The sequence below is a fragment of the Diaporthe citri genome (assembly GCF_014595645.1).
Source record: "Diaporthe citri strain NFHF-8-4 chromosome Unknown scaffold_7, whole genome shotgun sequence".
Taxonomy (NCBI): domain Eukaryota; kingdom Fungi; phylum Ascomycota; class Sordariomycetes; order Diaporthales; family Diaporthaceae; genus Diaporthe; species Diaporthe citri.
Window position 1 is genome coordinate 4,002,615 of NW_025064852.1, and position 23,893 is coordinate 4,026,507.

The window sequence follows — 23,893 nt, forward strand, 5'->3', positions numbered from 1 at the left end:
CAGACGGTACGTTGTCAGGCATGAGGGATGCATTCGATGACAAAAGCTAATCATGAATCTTTCTTGGTTAAGGAAAAAGACAAAATGTATGTTCTGTCGTGGCCATGCATCCCCGACACGTTCCATCACCTCTCCTTCTTGACCAACCTATTCAAAATCGCTGAGACGCCACTTCAGGTGACATGCAACGGCCAGTCTGTAACCTATGCGTCCGCGTAGGTAGCGAATGTGTCTTTCCCACCAAGAGAAGCTACACAAAGAGGAAGCAGCGGTCCAACCGTACGTCCGGGTCCCAAGGTAGTGCCATTGGTATGTTGATGTATCGCCTGTTGATAACCAAAGATCAACACTGATTAGTATTTTGATGAGCACTGTAGACTGCGTCTTGGATTTCTCCGATCAGGAGCCACTGCAGCTTCAGCGAGCAGAGCCCAATAACGCAGATTTCAGGATGGGTTCTGCGCGGTCCGACCGCGAGCTTCGAGACAGCATTGTTGTAAGCCAAACTAGGAATTATAACGGCGATTCCCCTGCCAGTGGCCTCGAAAGCCCCCTCGAATCCGAGTCCTCCATCAGCCTTCGGCCTGGTTCAGACGAGGAATCGATCCAAGACATCTTGTGCACTGATGTGTGGGGTTCCTTGCTTAATTTCGGTCCCTTTCTTGACATGGACAACTTGTTGAGTGAGCAACTCGGGCAGAACGATTTTCTCGACGACCCAAGCTTGTCAACTAGTCTTCAGCACGAGACAGGAGGCATGTCTTTGTTGCAAAATGAACGTGTCGGAGATCCTGGAGATGGCATGGTAGCGAGCGAATCTGCAGTAAATTCAAGCTCGACCTCAGATCCAGTGACAGGGCCCAATAGCTACGCCATCATGGTGTCACCGTCACTCTTGCGTGAATTGTGAGCAGAACTCTAGTACCTGAACGAAATCAGCTGCCTTCTAACTCCAAACAACAGGGTCGACGTCTTCTTTGATAAGGTGAGCGCCTCGCTACCCATATTCCATCGACAACGATTCTACCATCGTTACTTCCCCACACGGGAAGTCGACAAAGCAGCGCATCGAGAGGAACCTCTCGAGTCAGCTCTCTTGTTCAATGGAATCATGGCCCTATCTGCCCGTTTCTCACAGTCTCCACATTTTGCAAGCATCAACCCCTTGACAAGAGGCGAGCCGTTCGCCCGGGAAGCTCAGAAGATATACGCAGACGCAACCGCGGCACAGAGAGACGAGACGCCCACTCTGGAGCATCTTCAGGGCATCATCCTCATTGCTTATTACCACTATTCGAACAGTGCCACCTCGTTTGCGTGGACCTTGACAGGGGTTTGTGCTCGGCTCGCCTACGACCTCTCGATTGATAGCCTCGATCAGAGTCTGCGGATAGATCCTTCAGCCTGCCATTCGGAGGCTCCTGAAGAATGGATAGTTAAGGAAGAGTACCGTCGAGCGTGGTGGTCAGTCTGGGAGCTGGATGCGTTTGCGTCTATGGTCACGAGACGGCCACAGACGATCGATAACACCAGGATGCATGTTCTGCTCCCGGTCTCTGACCAAGCATGGCTTCAAGGAAAGCCTGTGGCCTCTGCCTTTATGGGCAACTCGCCAGAGACGGCCTGGAAGGCGCTCCGGTCCTGTCCCAATCAAGACGAGAGAGCTTGGCATCTAGTTGCCACTTGTCTCCTGGCATCAGCCTACGATCTGCGAGCTCGAGATAATGTCTCTGCTGCCGCCAAAGATGCCATGGAAACGACTCTCTTGTGCTTCAGCCTTGGCCTTCCCCAACACTTCACTACCATTTCCAGCAACGTCATCTTTGCCGACGAGACTTTCGCTGCGGGAAACTGGGCTGTCACCACGAACCTGCTGCTCCTCAGGTAGGCAAAACGTTACCAATCTCTGTCCCTCGTTTTGACCCGTTTCCAAGGAGGTTCCGCTAACCACTTTTTGGTACTCGCAGTGCTCGTACCCACGCTGCACTAACTGTTACGTCGTCGTCTGATCCTGAGCCAAGTTCACCGCTCTGTAACGTACCGACGGAGGCATCAAGGACACGCGAGTTGTCGGCTAAATGCCTCCAGTTAGCTCATGACGCAGCTCGAGTTGTCAAAGCCTGGTCCCCGGATTACGCTGTGTATGCCTCGCCCTTTGTCGTGTGCTCTCTCGTCGGCCCAGCTGTGGCGCATCTGCTCTCCCACAATCCTTCTGTGCAATCCGTTACACCCAGTAGCCTTGACCGAAATCTCTTGCTCCTCTTCCTCGGACGTTTCGCGGAATATTGGGGACTTGGATCGCGTATGCAAGGTGAGTCTGTACTTGCTTGATCAAGTAGATCAATTAACTAATGCTAACATGGTAATATTAGACTTATGCAAAGTCCTGACCAATTTGGCCAAGGCCTCGACAACAACACTGACAGTGGGTGAACTTGAAACTGTCTCACGATACCCAATGGTTGCGCCGGCTTTGAGAACCACAGTGTCGTTGACACGTCCCAAGAATAGGACTGTCATCGGTTGCCACGAGAGGCTGGCAAGGACAAGCTAGGCATGGCTGAGCAGGCGAACATCTATCGGTAGGACGGTCATGAACTATACAAGTCGGGTATCAGTGGATTGAGGTTGGGCAGGTGACTAAACACTTGATGTTGAACATGTAGTCTTTGTTGCTAAAGTTTAAAAGAAACATCACATCACAGCCTATATCTCAAACATGACCGTTTGCCTTTGGACGAAACTCCTTGGCAGCTTCCCTCATGTTAGTCCTCCAGCTCACAGAGTACGCCTTCTGGAACTCCATTGCTTCATCCATCGTCATTCCTCTTGCAAGCATGCGTAGAAACCAATCCTGCTGCACTGCCGCTTCTGCGGGCTGCGACTGAAGACGCAGCTTGTTTTCTGTCGTGACCGGGTTCACAAAGTACTGGAATACCTTTCGGCGCTCATCCGAGTACAGGTCTAGGATATCATCTGGATACCCTTCGTTCAAGACCATGACGAGCGCCTCACCGAGAGCATCGGCGTCCAACATGCCTGTTGAGAGTCCCATAGCCCCGATGGGCTGCGAACAGTCAGCGTAGGCTTGTGATTTGAACCAAGTCTTGGCTGCTTAGAATCTACTCACATTGTTCGCATGGCCGGCATCTCCTGCCAGCACACAGTTTCCCTTCCTGAGGGTTGAAGCAAGTCGCTGGTGAATTCGATAGACGGCGCGATTCTTGATTTGTACCTGGAGAGGTCTAGGACCAGCTATATTTGACTCGTAGTGTCGCAGGATGTTTTCGTCTGCCAGAAGCTCATCGTCTGGGCGTTCATCGCTGGGGCTGCAAGCAACTGAGTGTCTCCAGAGCGAGAATCCACCTGCTACAGGGGCCTCAAGGGGAGTTGTGACTGCGTAGTGAACGGGGGCCATGGTGAAATGAGTCTCCCAGGGTGAGAGCTCATGATTCTTCAACAGCACGTCCGTGGCGATGAGTCTTTCAGGCCACGTATGGCCAACCCATGGCAAACCAAGAGCTCGGCGTACACCTGACCGCGCCCCATCGGCGGCCACGAGGTAGTCTCCTTGGAATTGCTTCTCGGCTCCGTTTCGCGAGTCGTGTGCATTGATGATGACTCCTTCGGGGCCATTACAGACCATGGACGAGAACTCGGTGCTGTAATGAATTTTGACGCGTTCCGTCTCGAGAGCCTCTTGAAGAAACAGATTGTTGAGCTCAGCTTGCGGCAAATTCAGGCACCCCGCTCCAACCGGGATAGCCTCATCGTCGGGCGCGCATAGAGGTAGTGCAGCGACGAGTGGTCCAAGCTGTTTCCCGCCTCTGCCATCGTCTTGGGGCTTGCCTCTCCAGCAGATGCCTCGGCTCATGTGGCCTCGCTCCGTGGCCTTTTGGTACAACCCAAGCTCGTTTAGGACATCGAGGGGGCCGCCATACGTGCCACAGGCCCGCGGAATAGTGCTGAGACCAAATTCTCTTTCAATGATATCGACATAAATGCCTGCCCGTCCCAGCTTCAAGGCAGTCAGACAGCCAACCGGGCCACCGCCAACAACAACGACGCGCTTAGAGGTCTTGGTCGACAAAGGTGTTTCCTGAGACATTGTACATAAACTGATAAATATGCTCTTTTCTTCTGCGTTGCCGATTCCCTGCGTTAGATTTTTAAAGAATGTCCGTCACACTACCCAGTGTAGGACATCGCCAGCAGATGTAGGCAGAGGTGACTATTAAACTTTCGCATTTGTCTGTTGACCCCGCAGCAATAGCGAAAACTGACTAATCTTTAGTCAGACGGCACGGCAATTTCGGACCCAAATAGGACATTTAGACCACCTCGAAATCGCGGACAAACTCGAGACTAACACGGTGAGAATTTACGCATGCTCGGCGGAATCGTCACAAGTCTCTTAAGGTCACGGAGAAAACACGGCAAGCAAAGTGGCCCGAGGTACTTTTCTAAAGCCGATTCAGCAAGGTTCATTTTGAAAGGTCACACTGAATGTTGTCGCTAGTCTTCGTTTTGCACGGCCCATTCCACTGCAGCTACGCAAGAAGATTCTTTAATTTCGTTTTACCAGCCCCATAGCTTTACATTTGCAAACCTAGAGCTGATGAAAATGAAAGGGGCGTGGATAGAGAGGTACATCACGTGCTGTTCATGGAAGACAAGTTGTCAAGAGACTGTCACACAACTTGGTTCTCGAGCAAAGACCACAAGATGAATCACTAGAAAACGGAATCAGCATAATTGGAAGAACCTTGAGCTTGAGAGAGCAGGAAAGCAGCAAAGATGGTGCCCAGTTTGGGGTTGATACAGAGCTGGAGAGCCACTACATCCCAAGATGCCTTCCCCAGCTATCCCGACATTCAAGTGCTAGTATTAAATACAGGCGGATCTCTTGGTCCAATCTCTTCCCTCTTCTTCAACACTGCATCCGGTACGCCGTTTTTGACTTTGACAATGAGCTCTTCTGGGTCGAAGTCTGTTCCAATGGGATTGTTGATGAAATACGACGACTTCATGAAAGCATCCGCCTCCTCAGCCGTGGGATAATTGTCGACCTGGGTCTCGACCCTGTTTCCATCAGGGTCCAGGTAGTAAATGCTCGTAGAGGGGCCGTGGTTGACACACCACATGGGGAGCATCCCCTTGGCCTTGCGCTGACGATACGACAGTAGCAGGTCGGCCAAAGTTGGGAAGGTGAAGGCGATGTGCTCAAGTCCGGAGCTCGAAGAGATTTTGGGGCCGGTACCTGGTCTTCCAATAAGAGCGATGCGGTGGTGTTCATAGTCGTAGGTGATGAAGCTGAACAGCGAGGTGGAGTGGACAACTCTTCCGCCGAGGAAGTCAACATAAAATTTCTCCATCTCTTTCAGCTTTGCGGTGCGCAGGACGACGTGAGCCAGGGCCGAGGGGCTGAGTGCTTTGTCGCCATAGGCCTCAAAGTCGACGTCCGAAGACTTGCCATTGGTTTCTTCGGGTTTGTTCATGATGGGTGGGTCGAGGCTAGCTAGATTTGGAGGTAGTAAGATAAGAGACTGGTTTGCCGTGCGTTGAATCTTTTAGTAGTCGTGATACAAACTTCAGTGATGTAGTTGCGGTCTTCTTATGAAGTAATAGTTCTCGGCATGAATCACCCGGAATTTGGTCCATGCTCTTGCGTCGAAATCGCCATTCGCCAGCGGCCTTGAACTCAGGCTTTACTCAAATCGGTAATTGCCGTCCCCACTTTTCTTCGTGCCTGATTGGGCGAATCTCTGCCGAACCAGAACTTCGTGACAGGACAGAAGCCCTTTGTTTCTTAATCATAGACAGCCACAAGAGTTCTCTGATTGTCACTCGAGATAATGCGGTCGTACCGCTAAGGGTTTGCGTCTTTCAATGCATTCCATTAGATGACTCGGCTTCTTTCGTAAGCACAGTCTCCAGGCAGATTGATATCAGCACTGCAAGGAGATCATGAGGTCGGTACCCGGGTTTTGTACCTAGGTATGAGACAGTGCCGTGTCATGGCAATCTGTGAGCAAGAAGCGCGTTTGAATGTCATACTATGCAAGGTGAACATCCCAAGTACGAATTGGTGTTGACCCAAGTATACCAGCTATTAGAATTCAGGCGCCCTGACGAAAGGCCGATGTAATCTCCACGACAACACAGTAGTAGCAAATATATTCAGAAGCCTATCAATTTATTTGCCATTGTCCCAATCTTGGAGATCCTGATCTTCACAACGTCGCTCTTCTGTAGCCAAGGGGGTGGAGACAAGGAATTCGCAACGCCGCTGGGTGTCCCCGTCATGACGACGGTGCCCTTTCGCAAAGTCCTTCCCTGCGACAAGAATGAGGTGATTTGGAAGCAGTCGAAAATCATGTCAGAGGTCAATGAATGTTGACGCTGCGTCTCGTTGACCCAGAGCGTCAAGGAGAGCGAAGACGGATCGACTGAAGCAGCCGATCGAATTGTGGGCCCAATTGGCGCAAATCCGTCAAATCCTTTGGCGTAGCAGAATTGCCTACCCGAATATGGCAGGCGTTGCCAATGGCGGGCGCTGAGATCATTGCCAGCAGTGTAGCCAAGAATGTACTCGGGCGCCTCCTCTGGAGATACATCTTTGCAGTCTTTCCCTATGATCAGGCATAGTTCAGCCTAAGTAATGGTCAGCAAGTCCAAGATCAGGTGAATCTTTTGGTCAGGGACGGGCGGTCAACTAATTCACCTCCCAGTCAAGTTCCATAGCACAGGGTGAGACTTCAATGTTGTCAAATGGGCCAGCCAGACAGTCTACCAGGTTTTAGCCAAGTTTATGTCGCGGACAATTGGGAAGCGCATAAAATACCTTCTGGCTTGACGAAGACAACTGGGCATACGGGAACTTGATGCTAGATAGAGTACGTCAGTTCTTAATTTCTGTAAGGCCATTGAAACAAGAGGCACGGACTTACAGGAGTCTCTTTGACGTGCGCAAGATAGTTCATCCCAATACATGGAATGCTAGGACTCGACTCTAAAGGACACAGGACCTGTTGAACGTCAGTAACGAAAGGTTGTCTGAGGTGACTCTGTGTAGCGCTCACCTCCTTGATGGTGGCTTTTTGCCCAGTTCTCTCGACGCCGCCCTGGAAGGGGTCACCGGCTAGGACATGGACGACGCCTCCAACTAGGCTATCAAGGATATCTTCTGGTGCGTCACCGTAAAGGACTTGGCCATGCTCGTCCCTGAAGCGAACCAAGTTGGTGAAAGCCATATCTATTACCTTTAAGAGTGATTGGATTCAGGGCCAATGAGCGACTGGCTGCACGACGTTTACTTTCAGAGGAAGTATCAAGTGATTTCATTTATTTAAGGAGATACGATGGCATAATGTTGCTTGGCTCGAGAAGCCGATTGTTTGTTTAATCCAGAGCGTGCTCGGACTACCCAAGTGTGTGTCTGATCAGCTAGTCAACTTTCTGGGAGAGGGAGTGGGGACGGTGATTTCCCGAAGTGGACAAGGCAGGCAGATGATCCTGCGGCATCGTCGGTAAGCACCCGTGTATCAAGGTATTTGTTTCTTTGAGCTGAAGATTAAGCCTCAGGAGAGCAACTGTCGACCAGTAAATGTCGATCACGTCCGTCAATTCCAATTACAAACACAAGCAACCCACTAGGAGCATCTCGCAACAACTTAGCGTCGCAGCAAAGAGAGAGTCATGGCTGTCATCGAGCCGGCAGCGTATTGGCAGCGGCTCAGTGTTTCTCCTCCAGGCGCCCTTGCAGTGGTTGCAGCGCTGCTGGTACTTTACATCGCCTCGACGGTGATATACCGGATCTATTTCCATCCACTTGCCAGGTTTCCAGGCCCGTTTCTGGGCAAATGCTCGGAACTGCTCATCTGGAGGTCCATCCTAAAAGCAGACCGGAACCTCATGATCGACCGCCTCCTGAAGCAGTATGGAAGTCCGTTGCGCTTAGCTACCAACCAGCTGGTATTTGACGATGCGAGGTCATGGGTCGACATCTATGGCCAAAGTCCCAACCCTTGCCTGAAAGACCCAGCCCTCTGGGAGTCGTTCACGGCCGTAGGAACCGTCAATGTTCTCAACGCCGTCGATCGTCACTACCACGCGCGGGTGAGGCGCCTCCTGTCTCACAATTTCTCTCTCAAAGGCATTCTTCGGTTCGAGCGCTTGATAGCCGACAAGATTGAAGATTACATGAATCTGGTCTTCTCGCCTGCAGCAGACAGTGGAGAAACAATGAATGTGTATCTCCGTGTCCAGGAGCACTATCTTGACATCATCAGCCACCTTAGTTTTGGCACCTCATTCAACTGCATCAAAGGGGAAAATCCGAATACACTGCACGACGTAGATCACTTCCTGACCGTTGTTCCTGCAACCTCACTGTTTCCTGGTATCAGATATATCCCCCTTCCCACTCTCAGGGAAGGTTTTCGAGCGGTTGAAAGGCTCAAGACCTTTGGTCGAACTCACGTGTCGAATTTCATCGACAGGCTCGAAAAGACCACAGCAGACGACGCCATAGCCGGTGGCACATCCGAAAATTCTTTCCTCGGCAACCTCGTGAAAAGCGAGGATGCTGAGACTGGTACCAGGCTCTCATTCGATGAGCTTGTAGACAACGCAATCATCTTTTTGGTCGCTGGCAGTGGGACATCGGCAATGACAACGACTTACTTTATCTGGGAATGCACAAGAAATATCAGTGTCAGGGACAAACTTGTCCAAGAGATACGAACCGCATTTCCAGATCGCAATGTCTTCCCAACTTATGAGAAAGCATCCAGGCTCGTGAGTTGAAAGCTTCCTTCTCATTTGTTTGCCACTTCCAAGCTACTGTTTTACTCACACATTTTCAGCCGCTTCTTGCTTCCATGATCCAGGAGACGCTAAGGTTATGGGGTCCCTTGAACATTGCCACTCAACGTCTGTCTCCAGGCCGTGTCTTGGGTGGTCACTTTGTGCCCAAGAACGTCGTCGTGTCTACGGCCGCGCACACTACAGCTCGTGATCCAAAAGTCTTCCCCCAGCCCGACGTCTTCATGCCCGAACGATGGATAGATGCAACGCCTTACATGAGAGTCATGTCGCGGCCGTTCCAAACGGGCCCCCGAAATTGTGTGGGGAGGCATCTTGCAGAGGTCGCCCTGACCATGACTCTGACGCGGCTCTTCCAGCTGTTTGATCTAGAAATCGATTCGGGAATGCCAGAAGAGGATATGCAGTTGCGGGATCGAGGTACTATGGGGCCAAAGGGAGAACGGCTGTTGGTCAAAGTAGCACGCGCACAGTCTTGCGACTAGTAGATTACTAAAGTTTTGGCAAAGTCAACAAGCTGCAAATATGAGTTAACCCGCCGATAAGCGGAACTAGTGGCCAAAGTCCGTGATAGACCGTGATAGACCGTGTCCCTCCACTCTATTCCCCACGGCAATCCGGACGTTACCCCAAGGGTACAACGGCCTTGGCAATAAAGCATCTCACACCCATATCAAGAGAAGTTTCCCATCCTAAAATAAGAACACAATCAGACCATCGTTCAAACAATTTGTTATCTCCCGTTCCAGTGGTTTGAGTGACCGAACATGATGCCACCAACCGAAATTGCAGCCATCACTGGCATCCTCGGCTCTGCCTTGCTTTCAGGTAGATCTTCCTCCCAAGTCGCCATCGACGCTCTGCATGCTTATCAAGGTTCCTGGCTTGAACAGGGTCCAGCGCCAGTCTATCTCTTATCACCGTCCCAGCAATAATTTCGGCTCCTTCTACTGCTACCACGACCTGGTTGGCAGTCTTTAATAATGGAGTAGTTATCATGCCGCGCCTGGCCATTACAGCAGCCGTCTCCCATACCTTCACTGCATACAAGATGCACCAGGAAGGAGGCCCTTGGAAGGGGTATTTGGCGGGTGCTCTTTTTACAGTTTCGAATGTACTATATACCAAGCTGTTCATGCAGGGCATTAATAACACTCTTTTGTCTATGGCGCACACTTCGGCGGAGGAAGATGCTGTAGAGCTCATCCAGCACTGGGGCGTGTTGAACCTTGGAAGGAGTCTGTTACCTCTCGCTGGCGCTATCATTGCTTCAATCACGCTACTTCGGGCAAATTAGTTCAAGTTTAGCACACTGACTTACTTGAGCGTCCAATTCTAATGATCAAGATTTGACCTCAGCTGCAAAATAGTGGTAGAAACCTCAAGTGTCACATGATTCTTTGAGCATTTGAATTTCCACGCATACTCGACACCGATGAGGTCTAGTTTAGCTCCCGCCGCGATCGGCACGACGAATTCCATCCTCCTCGGGCGGACGAAAACGATGGTTATGCCGACAAAGAAAAAGCGGCTCCACCTCAAAAATTTAACATCTTAGTTAAATTAAATTTACTTTCTTAGGCTGATAATCAAATCCGGCTAGGGCAAAGGGTTAAGCGCAGAAAGTAGCTAATAGCCTAATAGGCCTTGCTTAAGCATTACTACTTAAGGCCCAACTTAATACTTTTCATATTTCTTAAAATAAGTAAGATGCGTTTTCTAAAGTGATCTTAAAGTTAAGGAATGCCAAGATTTAAAGGTGGGTTCGCTAACTGTTTATGGCATAACCATCGTTTTCGTCCACCCAGGAAGGGTGGAATTCGTCATGCCGCGCCGCGATTCTCTAAAATGCCGTCTCCACTCCCCCCTCTTCCGTAATTGGAAACTCCGTCTCCACTCCCACACCTCGTCTCCTTGCAAGGATCGCTGCGAGACACTCAGGTCTACAAACATCACGCTTTCCGATCTGAAAAGAACTTGCCTTCTCTTGAGACTTTACCATATCTGCTAGCTGGCTCTCGAGTCCTCATCGGGTGGAAATTCTAGAATCAGTGCTACCATTTTAATGTCTTTGAAACTGTCATAGGACCCTTACCTACCCTAGACAAGACCTTCACGCTCTACGCAGTTAACCGTGCAAGGATTAAGCCCAATGTTTATCACGCCCCCGGTTGCCACAGTTGTGGTGCTTCTCAGCGCCTTGCTCTGGAGGATCTTGCAAAGTGGTAAAAGAGATCCACGAATGCCTCCGGGACCACCCACATTACCGCTGATCGGAAACGCGCATTTGATACCAAACAGAGGTTTCCACAAAAAGTATGATTAGACGTGAAATCCCAAGTTTCCTGTCTGTTTCTCACCTTTGTGCAGATTTCCAGCATGGGCCAAGAAGTATGGAAAAGTCTTCAGCCTCAAAATAGGATCCTCCAACATGATCGTCCTATGCGATCGTAAATCTGTTCACAAGCTGCTTGTGGAACGAGGACGCATTTATTCCGATCGACCACCAAACTGGGTCATGGGCTTCATATCAAGGAACCATCATCTCATTATCGAGAATCTCGACAGCGCTGGTCGGCTTAAGAGGAAAATAATTTCGCAGCACTTCTCGCCTAAAGAGATGGATTCGAGACACTACAAGACCCAGTCGGCCGAGTATGAGACCCTCCGTTCAGAGGTGCTGGCGTCCAAAACAAGCTAACGAAGCATAGATCTGCAGTTTTGGTACGGAACTTTTTGCACAACCCCGAAGGCTTCATGACCGAGATACGTCGGTATACCGTTTCTTCTATATCAGCCATCACATGGGGTCATCGTGCACCAGATGTCAAATCTCCTTGGTACTACGTGGGTAATGAAACTTCGCCTAAAGCTAGAGCAAGCTGACTCGTTGAAGCGTACAAACGATTTGCTTGAAAAGGTGCGTTCCATACATTAAGCCGTTCCATGCCACACCATCATCGCTGCAGATCCTGACTTTGCTTCGAAGTGGTTCGATGCTGTCGCGCCTGGGGCCAATCCACCCGTGGAGAATTTTCCTTTCCTGGAATGGATTCCGGCTTCCATGGCCGGCTGGAGGCGTCGAGCCATTGCAATTCGAGACCAGATGGATGAGACCTATGGCGATTGTCGCCGACAAGTCAACGAACGCCGCCAGCTCGGCGATAATCGGAGTTCGATAGCTGATATTCTTCTCGACGAATACGAGGTCAAGGGCTGGCCTCGAGAGCTTTCACAGCACGCTTTCAACAACTTGATGGGAGAGATTATTGAAGGGGGCGTGGATACTACTGTTGCGCAGCTCTCAAGTCTAGTCCTTGCACTGGCTCTCCATCCTGACGTACAGAAACGAGCTTGGACAGAGATAGATGCAGTTTGCGGGACACAGCGCAGTCCAGACTGGTCAGATTTCAATAAGCTTCCCTATGTCAACGCGGTGGTTAAGGAAGCTGCACGTTGGCGACCAAAGTGTGTTTCCCCCATTATGTTCATCAACTTCAAGACTTGAAACCACTGACTTCGATAAGCGCCGGCACCAGTCTTCCTCGCACAAACACACAAGGTGAGTCTTTTTTTCTTTTAATTTTGAAACACGTTCAAGCTTCTACGTCATTTTTCTCTAACTCTCCACAGACGACATCTACGATGGCATGTTGATCCCTAAAGGCTCAACCATCATTCAGACCATCTCAGCTATCCAAGAAGACCCAGACTTTTATGATAATGCTGAAAAGTTTGATCCGGACAGATACCTGAATCATCCCGGTTTAGCCAATGAGTATGCAGCGAGTTCTGACTGGGACCACCGAGACCACTACATCTACGGCACTGGAAGACGCATATGCCCTGGAATTCACTCTGCAGAGCGCAGCATGTGGCGTGTCACCGCCAAGCTGCTCTGGGCTTTTGAGATCTCAGAGCCAGTCGATCCCATCACTCAGGAGGTTCAGCATCTGGACCCCAACGCATACACCTCTGGAGTCGTTCTTTGTCCTCTCCCGTTCAACATCTCGCTCAAAGCGAGGAGCCAGGCACACCGTGAGACTATTGAGCGGGAGTTTCTCGAGGCAAGTGAAGAACTGAAGAAGTTTGAGTAGTTCTTCACGGATCAACTACCTAGATGTGTGTGGCCAATTCTTAGTGCTACGAGTTATGAAATTGGTAAATATCTGCTTTAATTCTTCTTCTCGGTCCGCAAGAATCTTGAATAGGAAACGAAATCGTTTTGACAAAGAAGATGTGTTGAACCTCCACCTTCCGCACTGCAGGCGATCACGGTAGTAGCAATTAGTCTGGAGCGTCTGGGACGAAATTACGAATCAACCCTCAAGGGGGCTCATCCTGTTCCACCCTTTGCGAACAGCACTCATGCTCCACGGCCACAGACGTTGAGACAAGACGCTCAAGTTTCGACTTCCTTGATTCTGTGAATCCAGCGGTTTTTGAGGTGAACACTTCCTGCTATTGGTCTCTCGCTATTCAACTTGTTGCCTCGAAAGACCCGTCCCTGGCCATAAAAGACAACAGACAGACAGTTAACCCTGTGGCACAGTTTCCACTGGCAAATTGAATAGGCTATAATAAGACTTCACTGCACCTGTGACCAATTCCCATTAACGAGTTTGCCTGCAGCCAAGCACTCCACTGCCCTACCTGACCTGTCAGCTGCCAGGACGTGCTGCATGCAGCCGGATCTATTACAAGCCTCCCAAGGCCAACATAAGTGGTATTTGTGGTTATGGTTCAGAACATTCAATATCCGTGGATCAAATTCATAAAGATTCCACATAGTGTTCGTCCAGTGTAAGTATCTAGGTAGTAACCCAAAGTCATACACTATATGTTCTACTAATTGCGAGGCAACATTCTGCTACTTGACTTTCGAGTGGCACGTTCCACTCTCAAATCCTGTATACACACAAAGATGTTGAGATAGTCGAACCTGATTACTCAAATACGGGAACAATTACTTGACAGGGTTCGGAAATACGTTTTGTTTCGCCCCTCTTTAATTGACGCAATTAAGTGGACCCTGGTTAACTTCTCAATCTGTTCGCTCACAAAAGTCATTTGCTGACTTATCATAGTCTATGAGGTGACACGAAGTCCTCAATAACACTGTTGAACAAATCAGGGTTCTCCCAGAACACAAAGTGGCTTCCTTGCTCCTCACTTGTAAAGGTACGGCTCTTGGCCCCAGGAATTTGCGTAGCTGCCCATGCAATACCCGAGGCGTTGTTCACACTGTCATCTCCTGATATGACCAGGCAGGGAATGTCGATGCGGGGTAGCACGTCACGCCAGTCGGCAAATGCGTGGTCGATGAGCAGCGTCGCGGCGTGCTCATGGCTGATCTTGTTGTTCTCGGCGAGCACCCACTGGTAGTCTGCCTCAGTGATATTGGAGGTAAACATCTTCCTCACAAAGGGAGGAGTCTCGAGGGCTACATTCTTGGCAAAGGTGTATGTCTGGGCCGGTGTGAAGAGGGCAGCAGAGCATGTCTCGGCCTCTTCCTTGGTCCAGGTGGGATCGGCGACGAGAACGGAGGATTGGTCGACAATGGCGAAGTGGGTGATACGCTTGCGCTCGTCGGGATACTGGTCCCAGAATGCCCAGGTCACGGAGGAGCCCATCGAGTGTGCTATAACGCTCAAGTTCCGGAGATTGAGGGTAGTCAAAACATCGTAGAGGTCGGCGCCGAAGCGGCTCAATCGGTAGCCAAAGTCGGGCTTCTCAGACTCGCCGTGGCCGCGCATGTCGTACGCGGTGACTCGATATCCGGCCTCGGAGAAGTACTTGACCTGCTTCTTCCACTCTACTGCCGTTTGTCGCCATCCTGGTATGAACAGCAGGTTCTGGCCATCGTTGGGTCCTGCTTGCGTGTAGTGTAGGTGTACGCCGTCCTGAGTCTTGACCATACCGGTATCCACAGTGGGTATCCCAGTTACGCTGTCCATGCTGGCTGAGACGTCGATTCCGGATACCCATGGGGTGTTGGAGAGTCTTATCGGTGGCTCACTTTGACACCTGACCACCAGAATTGAAGCGTTACATGCAGTAAGCAGATCCTTTCCGCAGTTGGTGGTAGCCAAGTTTGATATTTGGCTACCAAGCGTGAAATTCACGTAGCGAACACAGCTATGCACTTAATCGCCATCTTCAAACAGCCGATATCGAGATATCATGTACTACTTGCCTTTGATAAAAGCAAAATGATTAAACATTTGAATATGGGTCTTTTGCTGATCGCCAACCTGAATTGGCACGTATCCAACAAGCTACTCTTTGGCACCTCTTCCCCAACAGTTAACTCATCCGCCAGGCACCTTCAAAAATGGCGTGGCTAATCATATTATCCACTGCCAGCGTCTTGCTGTGCACCTGTTTCGCATACGCGGTTCATGCAGTCTTCAACCATCGTCGCAAGATCAATGAGCTTCGAATACAGGGGGTGGTGAGTAGTCGAAAGCCGCCCGTCGCAGGCGACCTCCAAGTGCCATGCTGACACGACTAGCAGCCCATGCCCAAAGGGTGGAATTGGATCACAGGCCACCTCCTCGTGCTGCAGAAGTACCTAGATGGAGTCCCTCCGGACGCAGCCGTCGCTTTCGCGGTGCGAGACCTTTGTTGGGAGTTCGCCGACACTGAGCTCTTTCTCATTGACTTCTGGCCAATGTACCCTCCTCTGTTCACAACCTTTGGCCCTGAAGCCATCAGTCAGGTTTGCAACAAGTACAACCTGCCCAAGCCTCTTGTCGCCGCGACATCTATGCGACCCGTAGCTGGTGGCCCGGACATGGTCTCCATGAATGGAGATGAGTGGAAGTACTGGAGGTCACTGTTCAACCCCGGCTTCAGCACTGGGGCCGTGTTGAACCATGTTCCTCATATTGTCGACTCGGTTCTGGTATTTCGTGAAAAGTTGATTCAGATGGCTGGAAAAGGGATGTTCTCTTTGGACGAGTTGACCACAAAACTCACCCAGGAGGTGATTCTGAAAGTTACATTGTAAGTATCATCCTGGCACACCTGGCTCTCATTTGCTTACGAGCCAAGGGATGACGATTCGCATCACCAAGAGTCGCCTAATGTTCTTGCAACCGCACTTGGCCACATCCTAGACTGGCACTCTTTTTGGGACCCTCGCAAACTAATGCATCCACTCCGTCCCCTGGTTCAATGGTATCATGGACGTATCATGGACAACTATATCCGCCAGATGCTGGAGAAGCGATTCCAGGATATCAAAGCGGCACGTGCAGTCGGTGCGAACGGGAAAGGAGAGAAGCCCAATTCTATCAAATCTGTCACCACTCTCGCACTCGAAGCTTACTTGGCTGAGAACCCAGAGGTAGATACTATCCACAAAGAGAAACTGGACGAGAGGTTTGCACACTACGCGGGAAGCCAAATTCGACTTTTTCTTTTTGCAGGCACTGATACGACAGCCTCGATGATGGTCTACGCCTACCACATGCTTTCCAAGCATCCCGAATGGCTTAAGAAACTGAGGAATGAGCACGATGAGATTTTGGGGAACGAACCCAACGATGCAGCCAGAGTTCTGAAGGAGAACCCCAGCCTACTGAACAACTGCAAGCTCACGGTGGCATTTATAAAGGAGACGCTCCGCAAATATGCACCTGCTGGGACGGTGCGCTCCGGAAGTCCGGGAGTCACCATCACCGACCTCCAAGGCAACGAGCAACCCATGGATTACGTCGGCGCGAATATACTTCACCAGGCGCTACACGTAAACCCGCGGGTATGGCCAAGGCCCAATGACTTTCTGCCGGAGAGATTTCTCGTTGGCCCTGAACACGAGCTGCACCCGGATCCGGCTGCCTTCCGACCTTTCGAACAAGGTCCTCGAAACTGCATCGGGCAGACTTTGGTGTGGAACGAGCTTCGCGTGGCTGTCATCCTTACCTGCAGGGATCTCGAGATACGCGATGCCTACGATGATTTCGATGCCGAGAGGGAGAGCGAGCTGGGCCTCGTTGAGAAGATGAGGAGGACGCTCTTCGGGCAGCCCGTCAAAACTGTACACGGGGAACGGGCATATCAGACGGACTCAGGGGGGCTGCATCCCGCGAACGGGTATCCATGATATGTTAAGTGGGCAGGAAGTGTTTGAAAGAGGTTTGCAGCAGAACAAGAAATCAAATGAGCGACTCTGGGACGAGAAAGTAGCCATGTACCCAACCCATACCTAACGTACACCCTCCTCCTCTACTAGCTGATCCTACGTCCTGCCTCCATGGAGTTAGTCAAGATATCTGTCAAAACGCCCGGCCACATCTATGACATCCTTCAGGTGCGTGTAAGTCAATGTAACATTCTTCCACTTGGCGTACTGCCTCGCTGTCGTAACTGCATTTCGGATCTGTCGTCCGTTCATTTCCTCGACTTGTAGTTCTTTCAGATGATCACGAAGATCCGGTACGTCGATCGAGGGATTCTTGAGCTTCTCCAGTCTCTCCAAGAAGTTCTCCCAGATTCGCAACCGCTCGTAAGCTCCTCTAATACATCTTGCTCCCGTCTTGCCATCATGAGTCTTTTCTTCCCTTTTTGTTCATCTAAAAGCGCTTGAATTTGTTGATCAACTATGCTGTTTCTTTCAGTCGGCGTGTCTCTGGCGCCTTGTAGAGCAAGAAATTGTCTTTCTTCAAGTTTGGAGATGTGGCTGAGATCGTCCGAGATAGTGATAGATCCGACCTGTCGCAAATCCACAGCACTTTCCAACTGATTAGCGTTGTGGGCTTCAGTTCCCTATGAAGTAAGAGTACTTGCCCGATGGCCTTGGAAGCAGCTGTCCCCCCATCGATGCCAGCAGAATTATGCAAGTCTCTGTCCATGAATCCAGTAGTATTGGAGATGACTCTTCCTCGTATCTGTGGGAGGTGGGATGGGTTATTTCTACCCTGAAGGCACCCAGTGAGCCTGAATCATTCAGGGTATCTCTTTCTCTGCCACCGTCCTGTTTCTCTGCCACCGTCCTGGTCATTAATCAGTATCGAAATGTTCACTTAGGTCGCCGGCATGGAACTTTCGGGTCTACCGTCGCAATCCTCTCCACCGCGAATATTGTTCATACAAGTACCACTCAATACAAATGTCATGGATAGTTCGGACACGCAAATAGATAAAGATACCCCAGTAAACACACAAGGCTGGATAAACCGTGCTTACGCCGGCGATGTGTTCGATGCAGAGTGAGCCAGGCGTGGAGTTGTCATCGGATTGCAGTCATTATGTTAAGTCTTGGCGCTGACATGGTCCATCAGGAATCCATTCAAACCAGCTCAAGAAGCATTTCACTACGCTCTTGAGGTCTTCAAGAAGACCTTGACCAAATATCCTGCAAAAAAACCAGTGGCGGATGAGCTTTTCGCGACATCCACGTTGGAAGACGTGTTGAACCTTGTTCTGGATGCCAAGAAACGTTACCATGATGCGGCTTCGCAATCAAGGATTCAAGATGGACTTAATGCGTTCTCCCAGCGCTTACTGTATTACGGGAATGTCATGGATGTTCTGGTACAACATCACCCAGAGTACGTGTCTCTCGTTTGGGGGGCCATGAAGTTCATATTCGGTGTGAGTACATATGCAAAGAAACCACCACGCAGCCTGTACTATAGACATACTCACAGAAAGACAGGCCGTTGTTGAACATGAACGTACGAGCACCACAGTGGTGATGGCGCTTTGCGAGATTTCCGAATCTCTCCCTTCGGTGGAACTCGTGCTTGCACTATACCCCACTGCTATTATAAAAAACGCAGCATCTATGCTCTACGCACACATCCTGCGATTCCTCATTCGAGCCCTGAAGTATTACGAGGAAAGCAGACTCATGCGTGCGGTCCACACAATCACGAGACCGGCGGCCCTGAGATACCAAGACCTTGTCAGCCTCATCTGCCGTGACGCGGAAACGGTCAGAAAGCACGCCGCCACGAGCAGTCAAGCCGAGATACGAGCTATTCACGACCGCGTGGCTGCGTTCAGCGTCCAGCTGGAGAGCGAGACAAACAAGGCTCAAGCCGAGCGACTGGACATAAACCTCAAGTTGAACACCCTCGAGAACTTGGTGACTCAGGTTCGACACACCTTAGAAGTCCAACACGCGGTCCAGGCGAGCAACCAAATACAAATTCGCAACGCTGTATCGGACGTGCAACTAAGGCAGGCTCTGAGCATGGTCGCATCACAGTGTAGCGTTGACCACAAGTCCTTGTTTCAGTCAGCCCTGCAGGTGGTCGATACCAGAGCTGCTTTCCGCCAGAAATCCAAGCACAACGTCGCGGCCTTTTGGACCTCTCCGAAGCTGCAGCACTGGAGTAAAGCGGCCACATCGTCTACCATTCTGGTCAGTTCAACATATCGTCAGAGCCTTGAGATTCGAAGATGCTGCACGGAAATCGTCAAGTAGTTGCTCAAAGATGGAGTCGCGGTGTTCTGGGTCTTCATGAGCAGTGACCGGAAGTACCCGCTCCTGGAGACACTGAGAAGCCTTGTCTATCAAGCACTCAGTCTCGACTACTCGCAGCACACGGAACAGAGCATGTCGTTCCAGCTGAGCAAATACCTAGACGCCAATTTCGAGGACGACTACCTGAACATGCTCGGTGACTTGCTACAGCATCTAAAGCACGTCTACATCATAGTCAACAGCGAAGCCATGGCTCCAGACACCGCGACTCAGTGCCGAGCATGTCTTCAGAGACTATCACAACTGCTTTTGGGCCGCGGCTGCCAGACTATCCTCAAGGTCATCATGACCTCTTGCGGTTCGGAAATACGAAATCAGGACATGACTGGCAACATTGTGTTGGATAGTTATTACGAGGACGGTCGGTCGAGCGAATCAGAGAAGGGCGAGGAAAGAAGCCAAAAGGCAGCGAGGTGTAAACTTTTCTCATCATCGTGTCTAGCACAGCTATTGGAAGCATGACTAGTCTGAATCACATTGTCAGATCCTTAATGCCACCAGTTACTCCTTCATCCGGCCTCGCAGCATCTTCCGCCTCCATCTCCTCAAAATGCGATTGCGTTGAAGGTAATTGCAGTAAGAGGTTGAGGTGAGTTCTAAGCATGTTGAACTGCAAAAGGCGCGCAACATTGAAAACATAATCGCGTATTCGACACACAGTACTTGTTATTAAAACACAATTCACTGGACTTCGGTCATGTACGGGACCAGGATTCAAATGATAAATCTCCGGCTGAAGATGCCCGCATTGCTCCGGCTAGACTTGCGTCACGCCCGGAGCGACGATCATATGTGGCCGGCAATGGGATGAGAGGACGAGTGAGCTTTCACGTGAAAGAGAAGCCCATACCCACGATCTGTTCTAGAATGGTGTGGCGCGCATGGGTGCCCCGGGTGATGCGACGCCGCATGAAATTGCCCAAGTGGCCGGCCTCACAGGATGAGCACGCAGTCGCTTGCTTGCTCGCATCATTCTACCTCGAAAATTGCAATGCCATTGGGCATCCAAGTCCCGGTGTTATGTTCAGGCATCGCAACTCTGCAATTGCAGACCCTGGCAGACCGGTGAGGGTGCAGAACATCGGCACTTGAAGAAAGCAGTGTTGACACCTGGGCGTCTCTGCAACAGATATACGAATTCGAGACTCGGCACCTAGTGCCGCCTCGGGGCTTTCACTCCTCCCCAGTGATAGCCCCAAGACCCTAGTGCCAGTCATGCAAAAAGAAAGAAAAAAGAAACGTGCGAGCTAGCTAGTGCGAGGTGACAGAAAAAATGACAGAATGCTTGATCGCAATTCAGAAGTGTGGCAAGGCTCCAGGATGGGACAATGACTAGATAGCCATCCTTGCCGCGCGCGGGATTGGACCACCCCAAGAAAAAATGTGGTTGCGCTTGGGGGTAGGGGAGGTGTGGCCGGTTCCACTTTTAATCGTCAGACCATCGTACGATTTCTTGAACCTTGATTAGGCGGAGACTGCACGCACCCCTGCGAGGCGGATTTTATAAAGGCAAGAGCAAATCCTCTCTGCGCTTCCAGATGTGTTCTCCTTTCCTTCTCCCTCTCACCCGTGGAATGATGTTCTCATGATCTTGCGCCAGACATCGTTGACAGGTGGCCGCTCGACAGTCTGACCTGCCCGTGGTCGCTCCATGGGCAGTCTCAGCTTTGGGTTCTCACTGTCACGCGACATCTCTGGATCATTATGAGCACTCTATTATGGTATTATTCTTCGAACACATTCGGCCCCAGACTCGCAAGTATCACACAACACGCCGCACCTTCACATTCGTCTTGCCAACGAACACTCTCGCGTCCAGACCAGTCTGCCCGGAACAACAAAACTCTTGCGGCTCTGCATGGTTGGCGAGAGATGGCCGAAGAGTGCCTCACCGCGAAAGAAGCGCGGTGAGAACTCGGTGTGCGCGTAGGCCGTAACAGGCAGTGTCAAGGGTCGTTGAAATGCCCGTCATGCCGTGACTTCTCCCGCGAGTGCGTCTCGCCGTAGCTTCCCGTAGTCGTCGTAGGGGAATGGCCGCAGCCGGCGTCTACTCTCCGCCGTTGGCGACAATAGCCGTGACCTATCGTCAGGTTAACATTAGAGACCCCTTCATGCGGTGGTGCTGTTGCGTTCTATGAAGAAAAGAAGACAGATGAGGTGTCCTTAAAGACGCGTTGGTTGTCGTGGACAAAACCAAACAAACAGAAAAGACAGCAGCATTATCATATTAAAAGGCACGCGACTTGAGTTCTACCTTTTTCGCAAACCTCTTCAGGCACCCCTCCGTCCCGTCCGCGTCCTCGATGCTGTGCCAGTGGCCGACACCGAACAGCACCTCGAGCTCCGTCTTAGAGGGCGCGCCCCATCTGCAGGGACCAAAATTAGCACGCTGCTTGTCTGCTATATGTTGCATGGGCATGGCATGGCATGCATGCATCGCATGTTCAAGTGCCGGCATGTGGGGAAAGGGAATAAGCGCAACGGTGGGGAATGGTGTGTGTGGGTGGAGGGTCATGACATACTCGTCTCCTATCAGTGCCAAGTCCTCGAGCTGTGCGACCTGGTCCTCTTGGCCGGCCACGCAGAGCAGCGGCACCTTGATCTTGTTGTACTCGGGCACGGGGGCGTCGGCGATGGCCTGGGCCAGGGACATGTAGGCCTCCGGGTTGGAGGACTGGATCAGCGAGCGCACGAACGCCTCGGCTGTCTTGGTGGCCTTGGAGCCGGTTGCGCGGGTGGGGATGTCGACCGAGTTGACGATCCCCTCGAGGCCATCTGTTGCGCAGGAGACGATCTGGTCAGCGACTGCTTGCTCCATTCCATCATTTACCACGCCAGGCCAGCTCGTGGCTGCCATTGGGATTGTGGTGTGTTCATCATACCCTTCTTGATAACCGCCACTCGGTGCTCGAACGCCTCTTTCGTGTCGGGCCCAGGGCAGATGGGGCCGACGCTCACGACGCCTGCAACCGTGTGTCGCACGGCGATCTCGCAGCAGACGATGCCAGCCATTGACGCCCCAATTATTATGGTCCGGTCGAGCGACTTGCCCAGGCTCTCGAGGAGGGCGATGCAGTCTTCGGAGATCTCGTGCAGGTCGTGGGGCTTGCCATGGTACGGCGATTGTCCGAAACCTACACGCGCGGGCGTCACCTGTTAGCGGGCTGGCGCATCCCTGGAGCTGTGCTATGCAGTGCAGTGCACTGCTGTGCGCTCTCGATCGTGGAGCAGGGCTAGACAAACCGGGCACATCGATGGCGAGGCACGAGAATCCAGCCTCGACCAGGCCTGGGATGATGGGAGACCAGAACGAGTGCGCGCCTCCCAGACCGTGGATGAAGTAGAGGGTCAGGCCGGCGCGGCTCGCTGGCTTCCACGAGTAGAAGATCTTCTTGCCGTTGATCTCCGTGAAAGGCATCTTGGCTGCTTGATGAGGAAGGATTGGGATGGGAAGGTACTGTTGTGGAGTGGTACCTGGGATGACGACGGCAGCTGCGACCAAGATCCGAGATGCAAGATCGAGGGTTTATCTGGCGCGAATTGACAGGTCACGCAGCACACACGATGGGGTTTTGTGACAGATCAACCGATGATAATCAACAACAAATCGAGAACACCAAGATCAAGACCAAGATCACAAGCTTCTGGGGCACGCGAGATTGCACCTGTCCCCAGCACACCAGCACGGGGCCGTTGCTTTTGTAACAATGAAGTACATGCATCGGACCAAGCCTGCTTCTTGGCCCGCCATCGCAGCGCTCAGGGACCATGACTAGGACCAGGTCTCCATCAGGGGCGCCCGGGGAGGGGCCATTGCCCAGCCAATCGACCATTCGGTGCTACTTGTCCTTGTATTTTTTTCTGGCCCCCTAACGGTCAACCCATTGCACGGACGGGACCTCCCTTGTCATCTCGCCCAAAAAGAGTCAAAGCCACCTGCCACCCAAATCTACTTCTAGCAGTCCTGTGGTACCTGGGAAGTCTGTTAGAGGGCGGGCACAGAAGATCTTCCCCGCCCTTCGCCCCCTTTCCCTTCGGTGCCGATACAAGCTCCCGATGTCAGTTCCTCGCCCGCTACCAGCAGCTGGTCTGGCTGATCTGGCTCGTGCCCCTCGCTCCTTCCTCCCCTGTGGTCCCTGCCCTGCACAGCACGCCAGCAACAGGCAAGCACGCAAACAACCTTGGAAGGCAGGATTATCATTGAGCGTGCCTTCCTGTTCCAAGAAGTGACAGCCGCAGTAGTCGTGCCCGCCAGCAAAAGAGCCCACATTAAACACGCCACCCCCCACCCACACACGCGCCAAGGGTACGCTCGGTTGCATGCTAGGCCTCGTCTTCCGGTGGGCCCCCGCATCGCCATCCCAGCATGTGGCCTGGCCTGCACCAGGGACCGTCCAGGGACCGTCAGCAACGTCTGAACGTCCAGGACCGTCCTGCCCACTGACAGGTGGGAAACTCCCCCTTGAGACCACCTTGGGAGTTCCCTGGCGGGCAGTGAGGGCTCCTGCACGGATTGCGCATGGCGGCGAGGCTATTTAGATTAGGCCGCATTCTTTGCACCCCGCCCCG

General features: G+C 51.6%; 8 protein-coding genes across 8 annotated transcripts; 5 read left to right on the top strand and 3 right to left on the bottom strand.

The window, feature by feature from the left end:
* Positions 1-877: 877 nt before the first annotated feature.
* Positions 878-1,888, top strand: INS49_014227 (uncharacterized protein; the record flags this gene model as incomplete). The annotated part of the gene is made up of 2 exons (XM_043174918.1): positions 878-906; positions 964-1,888. The coding sequence occupies 2 exons, from the start codon at positions 878-880 to the stop codon at positions 1,886-1,888; spliced, it is 954 nt and encodes a 317-aa protein (XP_043021863.1).
* An 825-nt stretch (positions 1,889-2,713) lies between these two features.
* Positions 2,714-7,253, bottom strand: INS49_014228 (uncharacterized protein; the record flags this gene model as incomplete). The annotated part of the gene is made up of 8 exons (XM_043174919.1): positions 2,714-3,067; positions 3,131-4,018; positions 4,896-5,518; positions 6,525-6,654; positions 6,725-6,789; positions 6,845-6,887; positions 6,951-7,028; positions 7,083-7,253. The coding sequence occupies 8 exons, from the start codon at positions 7,251-7,253 to the stop codon at positions 2,714-2,716; spliced, it is 2,352 nt and encodes a 783-aa protein (XP_043021864.1).
* A 445-nt stretch (positions 7,254-7,698) lies between these two features.
* On the top strand, positions 7,699-9,311 carry INS49_014229 (uncharacterized protein; the record flags this gene model as incomplete). Its single annotated transcript, XM_043174920.1, has 2 exons — positions 7,699-8,799; positions 8,868-9,311. 2 exons carry the CDS (start codon positions 7,699-7,701, stop codon positions 9,309-9,311), a joined length of 1,545 nt encoding a protein of 514 aa, XP_043021865.1.
* Positions 9,312-10,978: 1,667 nt separating this feature from the next.
* Positions 10,979-12,923, top strand: INS49_014230 (uncharacterized protein; the record flags this gene model as incomplete). The annotated part of the gene is made up of 7 exons (XM_043174921.1): positions 10,979-11,142; positions 11,197-11,481; positions 11,538-11,673; positions 11,723-11,746; positions 11,816-12,294; positions 12,354-12,388; positions 12,460-12,923. 7 exons carry the CDS (start codon positions 10,979-10,981, stop codon positions 12,921-12,923), a joined length of 1,587 nt encoding a protein of 528 aa, XP_043021866.1.
* A 984-nt stretch (positions 12,924-13,907) lies between these two features.
* Positions 13,908-14,783, bottom strand: INS49_014231 (uncharacterized protein; the record flags this gene model as incomplete). Its single annotated transcript, XM_043174922.1, has 1 exon — positions 13,908-14,783. One exon carries the CDS (start codon positions 14,781-14,783, stop codon positions 13,908-13,910), a length of 876 nt encoding a protein of 291 aa, XP_043021867.1.
* Positions 14,784-15,160: 377 nt separating this feature from the next.
* Positions 15,161-16,936, top strand: INS49_014232 (uncharacterized protein; the record flags this gene model as incomplete). Its single annotated transcript, XM_043174923.1, has 3 exons — positions 15,161-15,280; positions 15,344-15,834; positions 15,883-16,936. The coding sequence occupies 3 exons, from the start codon at positions 15,161-15,163 to the stop codon at positions 16,934-16,936; spliced, it is 1,665 nt and encodes a 554-aa protein (XP_043021868.1).
* A 1,010-nt stretch (positions 16,937-17,946) lies between these two features.
* On the top strand, positions 17,947-19,816 carry INS49_014233 (uncharacterized protein; the record flags this gene model as incomplete). Its single annotated transcript, XM_043174924.1, has 5 exons — positions 17,947-18,041; positions 18,114-18,430; positions 18,615-19,201; positions 19,265-19,739; positions 19,809-19,816. 5 exons carry the CDS (start codon positions 17,947-17,949, stop codon positions 19,814-19,816), a joined length of 1,482 nt encoding a protein of 493 aa, XP_043021869.1.
* A 1,735-nt stretch (positions 19,817-21,551) lies between these two features.
* Positions 21,552-22,742, bottom strand: INS49_014234 (uncharacterized protein; the record flags this gene model as incomplete). The annotated part of the gene is made up of 4 exons (XM_043174925.1): positions 21,552-21,690; positions 21,847-22,099; positions 22,207-22,458; positions 22,568-22,742. 4 exons carry the CDS (start codon positions 22,740-22,742, stop codon positions 21,552-21,554), a joined length of 819 nt encoding a protein of 272 aa, XP_043021870.1.
* Positions 22,743-23,893: the final 1,151 nt, after the last annotated feature.